The 16,671-nt window shown below is 40.6% G+C and overlaps 1 protein-coding gene across 4 annotated transcripts in view; it reads left to right on the top strand.

Annotated features, from left to right (window-relative positions):
- RALGAPA2 (Ral GTPase activating protein catalytic subunit alpha 2) overlaps positions 1-16,671 on the top strand; it is a 299,150-nt gene that overhangs the window by 269,679 nt on the left and 12,800 nt on the right. The window contains exon 40 of one of the 4 annotated variants that reach the window (XM_061587933.1): positions 13,196-13,235. The exons of the other annotated variants lie outside the window; for them this stretch is intronic. Within the exon in view, the coding sequence (XP_061443917.1) occupies positions 13,196-13,200 (5 nt within the window). The 3' untranslated portion in view covers positions 13,201-13,235. The remainder of the gene's footprint in view (positions 1-13,195; positions 13,236-16,671) is intronic. 4 annotated transcript variants of the gene reach the window in all.

Here is a 16,671-nt window from a genome sequence, read left to right as displayed (position 1 = left end):
GATATGGTCAACATGTTTTTGCGAGAGGGAGTGGTCCCAGCCGCCCTGAAAGAGGCGTTTGTCCAACCACTCCTGAAAAAGTCCACCCTGGACCTATTGGTTTGTGACAACTACCACCCAGTTGCAAATACCCCCTTTTTAGGGACTGTGATCAAGAGGGTTGTGGCACAGCAATTGCAAGTACTTTTTGATGAAACAGATGACCCATTCAAATCTGGGTTCAGGCCTGATTATGGGACTGAATTGGCTTTGGTCACTGATGGATGACCTTTATCAGGAGGACAAAGGGAAATGTGACCCTATTATTCTTATTTGATCTTTCAGTGGCTTTTGATACCATTGACTATGGTATCCTTCTGAGCCAATTTGATAAGATGGGTGTCAGAGGCACTGTTTTACAGTGGTTGCGATCCTTTTTCCAGGGTTGTTTTCAAGGAATAGTATTGGGTGATTGTTTTTCGGGCCCCTGGCAGTTGTGCTGTGGAGTGCTGCAGGGTATCATCTTGTCCCCAGTGCTGTTTAACATCTATATGAAGTGGTCTTATGAGTGGTCATCAGGAGATTTGGGGTGAGGTGTCAGCAGTATACTGATGATATCCAGCAGCGGTATCACTAGCTGGGTGCGGGGAGTGCGGACCGCACCAGGGTGGCACCATGAGAGGGGGGTGTCACCCAGAGTAGGGTTGCCATATTGCCTGGTTAGCTGGGTTTTACCCGGATTCTTTGCATGCCACCCAGCACCTGTTTAGCCCCTTAGCTGGCCCGGATTCTCAGCTTTAATTTTTTTAAAAAATTAAGTTTCTAGGTGGTCCGGTTCTCGAGATATACATAAAAACATCAGCCCCCCCGTGAAATCTTTTTTTAAACTACCGTATATATAGCACTTCGTAGCTTTAACCCCGCCCGTTCAGGATTGCAGCCAATCAGTGAAGTGTTTGGTTGACCTGTGGCAGTGTCTAGTAAACCCCAATGCAAGGCCAGAAAATGGTGGTTTCCCCCCGTTTATCTGAAAATCTCATAAATTGGGTAAGTATATACATTTCAGTTTTTCCCCCTCTTATGTGTAGGAGTCAGATCCTGGGCAGTGTTTTGAAAACCTTCCCAATACTTGCTTTTGTGGGGGTAAAAGCATTGCTAATCCCATATGTCCAGAGTAAATCCCATTGAATTCAATAGGATTTACTTTTGAGTAGACATGGTTATGAATGTGCTGAAAATCAATGGGATTTTGGAGTGAATGTAAAAAAGAATTGTGTTTGTGTTCTCTTTCTGTCCCCCCCCTCCCAGTCCTATTTTAAAGCAAGTAGGCAGGGCTTACTTAGGTATTACAGTTTTTATTCTGTAGGAAACTATTACTGATTTTTTTAAAACTTACTGATTTTTCTGCAATGACCAACTGGTTTGACAATAAACTATTATATGGGCTGTATATATTTATACATATGCAGTGTGTGTGTGTGTGTGTGTAGTCTTTCCAACAACCCTGTGAGGTAGGGTTGGAAACCAAGGCAGCTCACAACAAGAAATAAAGCCATTTAAAATCCAATAACCATAAAAACAAGTATAAACAGTTGCAAAACAGCGTAAAGTGGCATGATTCAGAATTTTGGGTTGTATGAATGAAGTTGCTTATCACTTGAGGTTGCAGTTCTGTCCCTGTTTGAGTAAGTTCCACTGAATACACTGGGACCTGCTTCTGAATAAATAAACCTAGGATTGCACTATAAATATCTTTACAGTTTGTGTAAATAATAAATATATTTGATAGTCATGCTTATATAAATATTTCTTCATTTATCATAGTTTTGGTTTTTGGTTAGGAATCCTGACTGGTTGTGAGATGCTTAGTTTTCTGCCTTACTCATAGGAATCTTGTTGTGGTTGGTATGGTATTACATTTAGGAAAGTGTTACTGCCTTCTGTTTTTTTTTTCCTATTTGCATTTCACTTATCTCCGTTACAGCCATAGAAGCAACAGCAGCATATGCAAGATAATTAACTCCCATTAGTGATAAGAGCAAGAATTTATAATTATTATTTTAATTAAAACAAGAGGCTTATCAGTACTTTGAAGAGGACCTGATATTTATTTTCTTTCTGAGCCCAGGACTGGGTCTTTCATGATGCCCGGTGGGGGGGGGGGAGCAGGAGAGTAGTCGATAAGACAGACATCCTGGCATTGGTAATCTAATTAGCAAGATATGTGTGGGGTTGTTGCACACGTCCAGGCCCAGTTTCATTTTGAGTATAGAGGTGGAACCTGTGTAGATGTGGTTGATCAAAGGGAGAAGAAATTTTGAGTTAAGCAAAGCTCTGCTTTTATGCAACCTAAGAAACATACAGATACTTTGAATGTCTGAGTGCCTGCACCAGTGGAATAGTGGAGGAACTTGTAAAACTTGCTGCAACAGTATTTAGAACTGAGCATGTGGCGTGAAAGACTCCTTTTCCTAACATTTTGGCTTCTTGTTTTTGTCCACCCACCACATCTTTGAAATTTATCGTATATGTAATGGTTAACCGTACTGCTGCCCTGACTTACTTTATGTTTGTTGCTATTTTTTATTACTAAATAAAATGACAGGTGGATGTTTGAAAAGGCATCACTAAAGAGATTTAATCAGAGGTCCACATATGGTTCAAATTCAGAGGTAAATCTGAACATGCTCATTGGGGGGTATTCAAAAACTATAACCAAAACCATATGTCTCCTCACTAACCACAAAACAAATAGAAACAAGTGGCAAACCACAAAGTTGCAAAACTCTTCAATATGATATAAATATAGTTTATCCCAACTTGTTTCGAAATGACCTCTGAGGTATTAATAAATTGCCTTCTGGACCTGACTAAGAGAACATTAAATAGTATCCATTTAAGAGAAATGTTCTCTTTCAGAGCAACTTGGGATATTTTATATCATATTAAAGAGTTTTGCACATTTTCTGCTTGCCTATCGTTTTTGTTTCGCTCTCTTTTTGAACTAGGTGTCCATAACCTGCAGTTTCACCTGCCTTATGTCAGAGATGCACATTCTTATTCAAGCAAGCAAGAAGTCTGCTTTTCAGAAAAACATGAGGGACATGGTTTATTAACTGGCTGAAGAAAAATGTAAGCCAAGAAGTCTTACGGAAATGGTGTTTTGATGGAATAACGATTTCTAATACGTTTATAACTTTGCCACAGTCCAATCCGGCATAGATCAGTCTCACAGCTCCAGGCAGAAGACATTGTCAAAAGGATTTTGGGCCCAATCAGCTGGGAAGTTTTGTTGCTTAAATGCCATTGAAATATCTAGGAGTTGCTCAACAGCAGTACTCCATGAGAGAACTTTCTGTTAAATGTATAGTCTGTGTATACTTTGTTACAGTAGATTGGATTCCAGATGCCAGAAACAGACCAAGATGTTTTGGTCCTTGAAGTAGAAAACCCAGATAAATCCCTCCCCCACTCCTGCCCTGCAACCATAAACATGTGCATCTCCTGCTCATTTTAATGAGCCTTATGTAGGAATGCTTCTGTATAGATTGTGTTCCATGAATCTATACTGACGAACCGTAATGGCAGCCAGAATCCACCATCTGAAGCAGCCTGCTCATTGCCTCATGATGGGGTGATCTCTGTGTAAATTTTAAACAGGGTAAATTCTAATGGTGTCCTTCCACCAACTGAATGGACACCATTGGTGAGCCCCCCACCATGCACTTCAAAATTCTACTCTGGAGGTTGGGAGATTTTCTGGACCAGAACTGAGGATGGGAGTGTTGCAGGGAGTGGACAGGAAGAAGGTCCATTGTTTGATTTTGGATGCCACCCATAAGTTTATAAGGCAGCCTGAACTAAATTTCCTCCTTAACATTGTGATATCCCAAACGCAGTTTGGCCTTCAGTGCTCGTATGCATGTTCTTATTGCATGAGCCAAAGAAAAAACATTATTGAAGTAAGAAAGGGATATAAACCTACTCTGTTATCTATCCTGTAATGAACTATCAATCTTTTGTTTTACTCCCATGCCAAGCCAGTATTTTTGTTGTGCCTGCTTGATACTTCAAAGTTGTTTTTCAGCCATGTAACAAAGCCAGAGTGTTGGTGGGTATCCTATCAAAAGTAAGAGCAACCAAATCTTTTAGCTTCAGATAGAACATATTGTTCAAAACTTTGAAGAAGCTGCAGTGAATAACTCCAAATCTTCCACAAACATATGATCAGGCTATCTGGCTATTGTATATGTGGGAGCAAATTTAGTGGTTCAGTGGAGAAAATATATTTGCTTAATCAGATAAAAGGCAAACTTGTTTTTCCCCAATTGAATTGATTCTTTAAATCAGATGCTGTCACCTCCACGTGGTAACTCTTATCCATCTTCTGGGTCCATAAAGATGAATGTATGTTATCACATTCTTTTCTATGGCAACAGACTGATACAAACAGAATTATAACTTCTCTAAAGAATCAAGAAGCAGCTGCTCAAAAGAGGAAAGAAATGTCTTGGGGTCATCCCAGGCAATAAAAACCCTGCACTTCTCTTAGTGCTTTATTCATGCTAGTACCATGATTCAGCAGCACAGTTCTTGTCCTGTGCCATGGAACAAAGGAGTGTTTATTATTTTGCTTATTTACTCCATTTGTATACCATCCATACAACTAAGCTCTTTGGGCAGTTTACAAAAACATTAAAAATACACAAGTCAAAACTTTATACAATAAAACACTGAATCCAAAACCACAACATCAGCTTGTAACCTGTAAAGGGATTGCCATCTTCCTTTTCACACTTTTTTATTTAAAAATAATAATTGGGGGCGATGTGCATTTAGCTCTTTAAAAAGGGGAGGGGGACTGTGAGAACTTGTGGTCTAGCAGGAGAGCATGCAATCTCTGCATGAGTAAATCTAATGAGAAAAAACACTTCAGTGAACTGTATGACAGGATAGTTGTTGCATGATCTAATGCCAATGGACCAGTGAGAGTATTTGTAAATTAATGGAGTTAGCTTAGTTTGGCTTGCTCAGCACTCTGTGCAGTGTGAGCATGATTTTACCTAAGAGAAAGCAAGGTTTTTTCTTGCTCTGAATCACTGAGACTTAAGATTTGGTTTCAAAACAAGAATAGTCTACTTTATTAAGAGAAATACGCACTGGATAGAAAAGATGCTACTTCTGTCTAGCTAACTAAGTTGGCAGCTGCAATGACTATGCTTGGATGTTGCCCCTCATGCTAGAGGAGACAGAGAAGATGGCTCTTTCTCCTAAATTCTAAATGAGTGGATCCAATCAGGGCCCATGCATACACTGCCAAACTCTGGCCCATGCATCAACCTTCATTGGATTGTTCACCCTGATTCTATTTGCTCAGCAGCAACCCAGTGGAAGAGAGAGAAAGCAACACTCCCTGACTGAAAAACACGAACTGAAAACTGTAACTGAAACAAATACACCGGTTTTAAGTTCACAGGAAGTAGATGTTGTAATGAAAAAACATAATACAATAGTAAAGGATGGTACAAAATAAAATAAAAACCGAAAGTTATATTGGTATTATGGGATGGACAGAAAACAAGCCAAAGATAATACTTTGACATGACAGCAACTTAAAATAATTTGGAACATATCTTAAAGTGCATATATATGCATATAAGCTAATTCAAACAATAAAAATATGAACTAACAAGATAAATCCTATCTTTTCTTTCTAAACTCTCTCCAGCCCACTACTTGTATATTATTACTCTAACAGAACAATCCAACTGCCAGGCAGCTGGCGGAGGGGGGGTGGGGAAGGAGGTGACGGGAAGCTCCACGGGATCCTCCTCCTGCTTGGGAGGCACCGGCCTGGCTGAATGCTAACACCATCGGGAGCCACTTGAACAAGGTGGCTGGAAAACACTGGCTGCAGTGAATAAGCCTCCTGGGAGTAAGCGCTTCCCTTAGGCCTGAATGGTAAAAGAATTAAAATTGTTTTTCTCCACTGGCCTTTTGGTTGGTAGAGTTTGAAGGGGGATTGGGACCTGGGGGGGGGTCTAAACGTGAGAAGTATCTCGCATAAGTCCCCCTGCAGCTCTTCTCCCATCATGCCTCTGGAACACCGCATTTTCAGGGCTTCTGCCAGCATCCGCCTGGCTAGCTGTCCCTGTTGAACCCCCAGCAGTACCGGGAAGCTCCTAGTGGAGCCACATGTCCACCACGGTGGAGAGCTGCAGCCGGTGGAGGCCGACGCAGCTAGGGGCCTCCCAATGCTGCCAGGGATCCACAGCATCCAACTCACCACAGCCCAGCCTAAGCTTCCTAGAATACTAGATGAGATATAGTTACCTACCTGAAGCCTTCAGCTTGGCAAAACATGCGAACGCAGAGCAGAGCAGATAGCAGCAAGAAAAGAAAAAGTAATCCAAAGGCAATTCCCCCCATTTCTTTTCTAAAACATAAATACATCCTTTTATATTAAGAGTTGCCACCTGTGCACGCTTCCCTGTTTGTGTAAGCCCCATTGAATACATTAAGATTTGCTTCTTAGTAAACATGCATAGGATTGCACTATAAATATCTTTACAGGTTGTGTAAATAATAAATATTTTTGACATTCATGCTTATATAAACATTTCTTCATACTATGTGTCTGTGTACCTGATTTCACATTACGGTTGTACATTATTATTTCGTCTACATTTTAAATGAGCCCTTCTTCCATGGGGTAGTCATGGTCCCTCTCTGTTGTTTTCACCCTGAGGGGCAGATTAGGTTAATTAAATGATTAGATTAATTAAAATGATTTATATGCAGGCAAAGATTATGAAGTAATACAGATCCACATAATACATTTAAAGCACATCCAACTCGCATTTAAAGCACATGACTTCCCCCAAAGAATCCTGGGAAGTGTAGTTTCCCTCTCACAGTTATAGTTCCCACCACCCTTAACAAACTACAGTTCCCATGATTCTGTGGTGGGATTCATGTACTTCAAATGTGTGTTGAGTGTGCTTTAAATGCATGGTGTGAATCTGCCCTAGGTGTGCTGTGACTTGAAAAGAACAATTTTAAAAGATACTTTTTTAAGCAGGGGAAGGGCTGTAGCTCAGTGGTAGGATGCATGCTTTGCATGCAAAGGTCCAAAATTCAATCTCTGGAAAAGACTATAGCCTGGAAGTCTGAAGAGCCAATGCTAGTCCATGTCATCAGTACTGAGCTAGATGGTACCAAATGGCCTAAGTCGGTATAAGGCAGATTCTTTTGTTCCTAAAAGAGGAAAGACACCCAAGGGCCACAATGACTCTGAAATGTGTTTATGTATTTTAATTACAACATTTATATACCACTTTATTGTAAAAAAAATACCTCAAAGCAGTTTACAGAAAACAATAAAATTATTGGCAAAAACAGTTAAACAGATATTTGAAAACATGCAAAATAATAAAACCAACCATGAGTTTGAAAACAGATAAAAAGCATAATAGCTTCTACATGCCTGGGTAGTCTTGCCTAAACAAAACATTTTTTTAGCAGGTGCTGAAAAGAGTTCAGTGAAGGCACCTGCCTAATGTCAATAGGCAGGGAGTTCCAAAGCGTAGGTGCTGCCACACTAAAGGATCAATTTCTTACAAGAGCAGAACAAGTACTATGTGGCACCTGTAACATGGAAAGCACACCTTGAACTTGGCCTGGTAGCATATCAACAACCAGTGCAGATTTCAGAACAGAGGTATTATGTGCTGACAGGGTTGCAGCATTCTGCACTAACTGCAGCCCCCAGGTCAGGTTGTGCTGTATGGGGATTTCTGTAACCTTGGCTGACTGACTGCCAGTTTTTTTTAGTTTTGGTTTTTGGTTAGGAACCCTGACTGGTTGTGGGATGCTGAGCTTTCTGTCTTACTCATAGGAATCTTGTTGTGGTTTGTATGGTATTGCATTTAGGAGATCATCATGGTATTTTCTGTTTCTTTAACCTCACTCCCTTACATCCATAGAAGCAACAACAGTGGTTCCATGCACTCAGATCAAATCCCCTTAAACCCACTGATGATACACCTTGTTTGCATGATGGTTTGTTTCTTGTTCAATAGCGGTAAAAGAGAATTCACATACTGGGAAGTGTGGCTTCAATTGTTGTTGTTGTTTCCAAGCTACTGTCTGTGAAGGTAGACCAAGCCATGTGTGTCTTCTGTCTGTCAATTATTACTCACTGGAATTGGGTTGGCTATCAAAGTGAGTTTATAGCAGCCCACAGGATAGGCAGAAAAGGGTGGAGAATCTTAACTCTTACTCGTTTCTCAAACTTCTCTCTGCAGTGAAGAGAAGCAGCCACATTAAAAGGCAGGCAGGGCATTCCAGGCAAGGAGTAGCCAACCCTGCTTTGATATTGATATCTTTGCAAGGATCCCTAGTCAAGCCTTACCAACAGCACAATCCTAATCATATCTACCCAGACGTGTCCTGTTGAGTTCTATGGCGCTGTCCCTTAGTAACTGTGTTTAGTATTGCAGCCTTCAGGGGTTTCCATCTTTACCCGAGTGCTCCCATCTAACATCTCCACAACATGAGGCTCCTTTCTTCCTACAGTGGCCTTCTGGTGACTGGCCTGGCCTGAGGGCACTTAAACCCTTCTTGCCAGAAACAAATAGGCTAGATTAAATGTTCCCTACCCAGGCTCCCTAAGAAGATGAGAAGGAATAATCCCGTCACTTCAGCTGGACCTGGGAACATTCTCATTTAGCTAACATTTAATTTCCAATAGGAGAAAAAAGATGAGTGTTATGCTCCAAGCAACTGTGGTTGATGCTTAATGTATCATGCTTATTAACATAACTACGGCCCACCCCTGAAATCTCAGGGTTTGGGATGCCTCTGACTTGGCAACCCTACTTTATATCACCCAGCAAACTTGTTTAGGAGGTTGGAATTACCCAATTCAACATGAATTCCAATAATTGTGAGTGGCACCCCACAATACGTAGTCCATGAATCACCATAATATGTCTGGGAGGGGAATAAAATAAGTACCTGAGACCCTTGCATCAGTGATTTTCCAAGCAGTGTCCTTTTACATAATGTTAGCTCCACACACGTTATTCTTTCTCTTAGATGTTGTTTCTTATCAGAAGCTCTTCTCTGGCAGCAGAAAGTGCAATGTTCACAAAATTGCAAGCAGTCTTCAGCCAAAAATGACACACAGAGCATGAAATTGTCCTCCATCTTAATTCATCATGGCTTTACTCTGGCTGTTCTATTCTGCTCATCCACTTCTAACCTGACTGTAAATGTATAGAATGACCTGATTAACAGTGGTCAGCAGAGAAGGGAAAACAGGAAGGTGAGTCACAGGTGAGAACAGCTCCCTGAGAAGTATCTGTTTACACAGAAGGAAGACAGACAGAAAAGATGAGTACAGGTCAGTGGCAGTCTAGCCACTCTCTCCCCATTCAAAGATAACCAAATGGGAGTTGTTCCTGTAACACTTCTAACACCAAACAGGTTTGTATGCCACTAGCAGAGCCACATTCCATTATTCTGTCACAGGGCTCCTCCAGACGTCCTTTTTATTGCACATTCAGGATGTTTTGTGCTCATGATGCTGTTGGGGTGGTCACATGCAATACCACTTTCAATAGTATTTGTGCCTAGAAAGTTTTGGGGCAGTCACACTGCTTCATTTCCAATCAGTGCATATCCCATTATTTGCAACTGAGAACCCTAACTTTTTATACCACAAGTGTTCTAGATTTTGTCCTGCTTTTGTTACCCCTCTGGACAGCAATTGTGTGGTAGCATTGGGGATGCATTATCTGCAAATAAAGCAGAATAAATCCAGCACTAATGCACTATTATTGTGTCAAGAACATGTTGCAGAATACACCTGCAATAAAACACCTACATCTGTCCAAATTTTGACAAACATTTGTCAAGAAATATGGAAAACTAAACAATGGCCCACAGACTGGAAGCACTGAATATACATCCCAATTCCAAAGAAAGGGGATCCCAGGAGATGCAGTAATTGTCGAACTATTGCCTTAATATCCCATGCAAGTAAAGTAATACTCAAGATTCTACAACAAAGGCTCTTACAGTATATGAAGCAAGAAATGCAAGACGTTCAAGCTGGATTTAGAAAGGGAAGAGGCACCAGTGATCATATCGCAAACATACATTTGATAATGGAACAGACCAAGGAATTTCAGAAGAAAATCACCCTGTGCTTTATAGATTACAGCAAAGCCTTTGATTGTGTAGATCATGAAAAACTATGGAAAAACTAAAAGAAATGGGGGTGCCACCACATCTAATTGTCCTGATGTGCAACCTATACTCTGGACAAGAGGCTACTGTAAGGACAGAATATGGAGAAACCAAGTGGTTCCCCATCGGAAAGTGTGTGAGACAGGGGTGTATTTTATCACCCTACCTGTTTAATCTATATGCAGAACATATCATATGGAAAGCAAGATTGGAGCAAGATGAAGGAGGTGTGAAAATTGGAGGGAGAAATATCAATAATTTAAGATATACAGATGATACCATACTACTAGCAGAAACCAGTAATGATTTGAAATGAATGCTGATGAAAGTTAAAGAGGAAAGCACAAAAAGCAGGACTACAGTAGAATGTCAAAAAGACTAGAGTAATGACAACAGAAGATTTATGTAACTTTAAAGTTGACAATGAGGACATTGATCTTGTCAAGGATTCTCAATACCTCGGCACAGTCATTAACCAAAAGGGAGACAATAGTCAAGAAATCAGAAAGAGGCTAGGGCGGGCAGCTATGAGAGTACTAGAGAAGGTCCTCAAATGCAAAGATGTATCGCTGAACACTAAAGTCAGGATCATTCAGACCATGGTGTTCCCGATTTCTATGTATGGATGTGAAAGTTGGACAGTGAAAAAAGTTGATAAGAGAAAACTCAACTCATTTGAAATGTGGTGTTGGAGGAGAGCTTTGCGCATACTATGGACTGTGAAAAAGACAAATAATTGGGTGTCAGAACAAATGAAACCAGAGCTCTCACTAGAAGCTAAAATGATGAAACTGAGGTTATCCTACTTTGGACACATCATGGGAGGACATGATTCACTAGAAAAGACAATAATGCTGGGGAAAAACGGAAGGGAGCAGAAAAAGAGGAAGGCCATTCAAGAGATGGATTGATTCCATAAAGGAAGCCACAGAGCTGAACTTCCAAAATCTGAACAGGGTAGTTCATGACAGATGCTATTGGAGGTCACCGATTCATAGGGCCGCCATAAATTGTTATCGACTTGAAGGCACATAACAGCAAAACACCCACAATCATAAGAGATATACTTGCAGGGCAACAACTTTTTTCAGCAATAAAATGCCGTTTTTGCACTGGGGTAATGTACTATCCTCACAACAGGAGTAGGACTGAAGAAAGGTGAATGGAACCCCACACACGTTACTATCAATTGCATGCAAGAAAGATTCATTTAGGAAGACCCATATATAAAGACCTTCCATATTATCAGCCAGGGGAACTGAAAGATGGAATTTTAAAACTGGGTAAAAGAATAAATTACTTTGGGAACAATTCACCAGAATTTCTCCTGCACAAGCCTCATTGAAATGACTGGGAATTATGAAAAAAGGGAAATTCCCTTTATCTCTGGTTTTCAGGCCTCCACACAATTTCTGCTTTGTGTTGTTCTGCTTTGTTCTGCTTCATTTAAATAGTTGTATGAAGAGAATAAAACTTCTTCTAAACTCTCTTTTCCAACCTTTTTTGATTATCAGATGTGTCTTACAGCTGATGTTTGTTTTTGTTTGTCTGTGCTGATATACTAATTTTAGTGTTTGTGTGGTATGTTTATATCCCGTGAACCATCTTATATTATTTAAAAATAATAATTACTGTGTAGCATCTGGTAGTGTGATCCTTTGTACTTCAGAGGGAAAGAATGTACTGTTTTTACACAATCCTTCATTTAAAAGTAGGATGACACGCCGCTGAATTCAAGGTTCAGTTTTTCTAACTCCATTGACACTCAGGAAGCTCTTTGGAGCTTTCTGCGTCACTAATTTCCACTTTCTAGGGTTCCTAAAAGTGCTTCCAGCAGGTGGAAAATACTCAGTATCTTGGTTGTTCCATACTAGTCTCCTTTCTGCGCAGAGTTAAATGCAATTACAGGTGGCAGCTGCCCAATTAGTTTACATATAGTGAAGTGGTTATGCTACTTTTTGTGTTATTACTGCATACTTCTTTCCTTCCACCCAGTTTATACCCCACCTTCTGGCTCCAACAGAAGATACTCTTGAGGCATCTTACAATCATGTAGCATAACACAAATTAACAATCAACATTAGTAAAAAGCAATTCCAGACTGACCCACGGGCTTATTCATTTTTACATGTCAGTTTCTGTTGAGAGCAAAAATCTGATCACAGCTTTCTAGAGGCATGCATAGGGGAACAAAAAACTTTATGGCCTTGGGAATCAGTGTCCACAACAAAATAAATATATGGCTTTTTGGAACCCTTCTTCATGGTTTCTAGCTTTAACTGGTTGGTCTATTGCCCAACAAGACGAGGATCAATGAGAATTTGCCTAGTCAGCATCTCACCAAATCAAGCACCAAATTTGAAAGCACAAAATTGGGGAGTAAGTTCCTACAATTTTGCATATAAATTAAGTTATGAACGCTAGTACATAAAAGTACTTTTTACTCCACTTTAGAAATTGTATGCAAACGGAGAGCTACTGATTCTTTGTATAGTTTCTCTTTTAAATATAAGTCTGTGTTTGCAAACTGGCAAAGACTCAAGCTGATAGAGGATATAAATGATAGAGAATGTAGATGTCAAGCCATGGAAGGTTCCTCTGTGTGATATAATTCTTGTAGAACTGTTTGTCACAGGAATATGCAAATAACACGTATTTTGAGGGAAGGCAATGGCTGTTCTAATTTCTCTTATGATGATTTTCTAGCTCTTGTTTTTCAACCGACAGTGGTGGGCTCCTTGTAGGGAAGTAATTTGCCACCTACATCTCACTCAGTAATGGCGCTAATGTTCATTAGTTCCATTTCCAAATGATAGGCGCTGAAAGTATAGTTCATGTTAACTCGCACAACTTGTGTTTTTTTCCATTAATAACTCTGTGTAAGTAATGTGTACAAGGCTGTCATTAGAGCAGCAGGTGCGCTATTCCCGTATTTACATGATTTTGTGTTCTTTCCCTTTAGATTAAAATATGTAAAGATCTCATTACAGTAATTGAGAAAGGTAAGAGGTTGCTCACATGGCGTCATGCTCAATTTACTAACCAGATTCTTTCTGTTGCTTGCATCAAGCTGAAGGCTCTCATTTAATCTGGGTTGGTATCTTCCTTTTTCACTGGATGCTGCACTAGAAACAAGTGACCCTGCCTATGCCCACCCCCCTCTGCTGCAGTACTAAGCATCCCGTTGCTAGCTCTCTTTGCCCCTGCATGTCTAAACTTCACTGGAAAGCACTCCCCTCCCCCTTCTTTCTTCTGCTCCCGTTTGCTTCAGGCAGAATCTGACACCAACACCTGCCATGGTGGAAAATGTCTTTGTTGCTTTGCACTTTTGTTTGAATTGCTGCAGGGGAGCCAATGGGAGTTAAGTCCATTTACTTTTTTGTTGCCTAAGCACCATGGAATAGGATCTTGAGATGGTGCCGATAAGGAGCGGCACGTGCTGTGCTGGCCCTTTGAGTTAGCTCAGCTTAATAAGGGGCTCTTTTTCTGGGAAGGGCAGATTGCTGAGCTTGGGCCTATGAATGGAACAGCTGGGGGAGGAAAAAAGAAACAAAAGAGGGAAAACACAGGCTGCCCTGAACCTGGCAATTGGGGGTGCAGTTTCAGAGCCGGAGAGCAGCCTGGCCACACGCCAGGTGTGACCTTTGCAGTCTGCTTGGTTCTGCTTGTTTGGGTAATTTCCAGGGCAATGCTGAAAAGGACGGAAGCGGCCTAGCAGCAGAGCATTGCTGGCTGGATAGGCTCAATGGCTGGCTGGGTTGCAGAGGCACTGAATTAACTCTTACAAAGCCAGCTCACAGATAAATGAGGCGGCTTCAGAATAACCTGTCAAACAGCCAGCTCATCAGGTTGATGTATGATTCCTCATTGCGACCGTACATCAGCTGAAAAGTGCCCTCGCCTTGTCAGTTGTGTGTGGTTCAGGGTTAGATTATCTTTTAGTATCTTATGCTTAACTGATATCCCTAAGGGAAGCAAAACATTTGTATATCAAAGGGTAATATGTGTGTTCATTGGTAATAAAATTTGGACTCCTTTATTCTTTGATCTTAAACACATTATTTGGAAGTAGTTCCATTGAAATCAGTGGCTCTTATTTCCTACTACTTTGTTTTTGAGTCAGGCTGTGTATTTTATTATTCTTAGAGGATGAACTGTATTGTAAAATACCTTCCTGCCAAGGTGTTCTTTTTAGATGTTTTATATTGATTTAGATTCAGGCATAAATATGCTTGTACTGAACACTCTCAACACTGCAACTTCTACATTAATATACTGTTCGTTTTATTGGGGCAAGGGGCCGCTCTCTCTCTTTTCTCTAAAATGAGCTGGAATATGAATCAAGTTCTGTACTTATGGTGAGAAGCAAACTCAAGCTTAAGTCGAACTTGTGCCAGATGGCTTGCAGGTGGAATAATTATATTATTTGTATAAAAGACTTTTATCTTTTGCAGTTATTTGCTCGTTCTGCAGCTGTTTTCTCCCAATTAATCAAGACCAGCTATGAGACTGGTTGCATAGTTAAGCACTTGGCAGAAGAAAGGTTTGACTGAAGGAATGTGCAACTTTGAAAGGCTGATGGAATGTTGTGCAAGTGATTGCAAGTTGTGGCTGTCCATTCCTGCACATGCTTGCCTGTTTGCACTGTATAGCTTTTCATATGCACAGGAGTGCTCTTGTTGTGTGCTTGCATGACTGTTGCTTGAACTTGCTCATTTGAGGTAAATTGTGCTGTTTTGACCATCTGTCACTCTGTTTGGCTTCAGGAATGTAAAACACTGCACCCTCCCTTTTTTTCTCAAAGGGGAAAGCAAAGCACCTTTCTACATATTTCACACAAAAATATTTGCATATACAATGTTTTCTCGCTTTAAACTGTTTCCCTTCCAATAGTTAAGTATAAATATTGATTTTTTTAAAGTCCCAGTCTTGAAACAAGCTCCCAAGTGAAACATTAGTGGAACCATTTTTAGAATGTATTAAAATTGCCTAAACTACTTGAATTTAGTTGTCTGCAATAACTTGTTCTGAATGTGAGCTGCTCCTAAGAAGTGAAACTACATTCCAAGCCTGACTTCCATGAAGTAAAATGCAGCATTGCCTTCAGGTTTTGGATTGATCTTGGGAAAGACACCACTCCTCCTTCAGTGCCTCTACCTCCTCACTGCAGCAGGTTTGGGGGCTCTTGTCAGTGGGTCCCTTGTTGCAGTGTGGGACCTCAGGAGATGCCTGATTATGCCAACCCTTGATATCAGTCCTGGTAAAATGAATGGTTTCATTTTCTAACACTTCACATACTAATTCAATTGTGAGCAAAGATGGACAATCCTGAGCTAGATGGACCAATGGTCTGACTTGTGTTCCTGTAGTATCACCTTTCATTGTTAAGTGTCCACAATTCCTATTACAGCAGCCTTTAATCCTTGCTTTCAGTGATGCCTCCAGGGCAATATCCTCCTTTTGTTCTGCCCCAAAAAACACTCCAAAGCTTTTTTTCCCTCTTAAGTGAGAGAAGCTAGCAGCTTGTTGCCTTCCAGGATGTGGAAAAGGATCACTGTCTCAAAAAGGTTTTTTTTTTAAACAAAAGGATGGAATTGGTACCAGTTGCAACTTAAAATATTATTTGTGGGATAACTGCACATTTGAGTCACCTCAGGCATGAAAAGGTATGACAGAGGGACAGGTGCACACATGGGAACATTAGACACAGTGCACAAAAAATGCTACGCAAGTACACTGCTCCAGAATCAGAGCTGGCAGATGGCATACATGCTGGGTTCTTATGCCTGCATTATTTATTTATTTATTTATTTATTAATCTTCTATCCTGCCCTTCCTCCTAGTAGGAGCCCAGGGCGACAAACAAAGGACACTAAAAACATCTTAAAGCATCTCAAAAACAAAAACATCTTTAAACATCTCAAAAATAAAACATCTTAAACATACTTTAAAAAATATTTTTAAACATCTTTAAAAAGCAATTCCAAAACAGATGCAGACTGGGATAAGATCTCAACTTAAAAGGCTCGTTGAAAGAGGAAGGTCTTCAGTAGATGCCAAAAACACAACAGAGATCGTGCCTGTCTAATGTTTAAAGGGAGGGAATTCCAAAGGGTAGGTGCCACAACATTAAAGGTCTGCTTCCTATGTTGTGCAAAATGGAACTCCTGATAAGATGGTATGTGCCGGAGGCCCTAATCTGCAGAACACAGTGATCGATTGGGTATATAAGGGGTAAGGCAATCTTTCAGGCATTGTAGTCCCATGCTGTATTGTGCTTTGTACACCAAAACCAGAACCTTGAACTTGGCCTGGTAGCTAATGGGCAGCCAGTGCAATTCTTTCAACAGAGGGGTAACATGGTGGCAATATCCTGCCCCAGTGAGCAGTCACACTGCTACATTGTGCACAAGCTGCAGCTTCCAGACCAACCTCAAA

Source organism: Rhineura floridana, chromosome 1 (genome assembly GCF_030035675.1).
Source record: "Rhineura floridana isolate rRhiFlo1 chromosome 1, rRhiFlo1.hap2, whole genome shotgun sequence".
Taxonomy (NCBI): domain Eukaryota; kingdom Metazoa; phylum Chordata; class Lepidosauria; order Squamata; family Rhineuridae; genus Rhineura; species Rhineura floridana.
The sequence above is the reverse complement of the archived record's forward strand: the minus strand, read 5'-3'. Positions and strand labels throughout refer to the sequence as shown.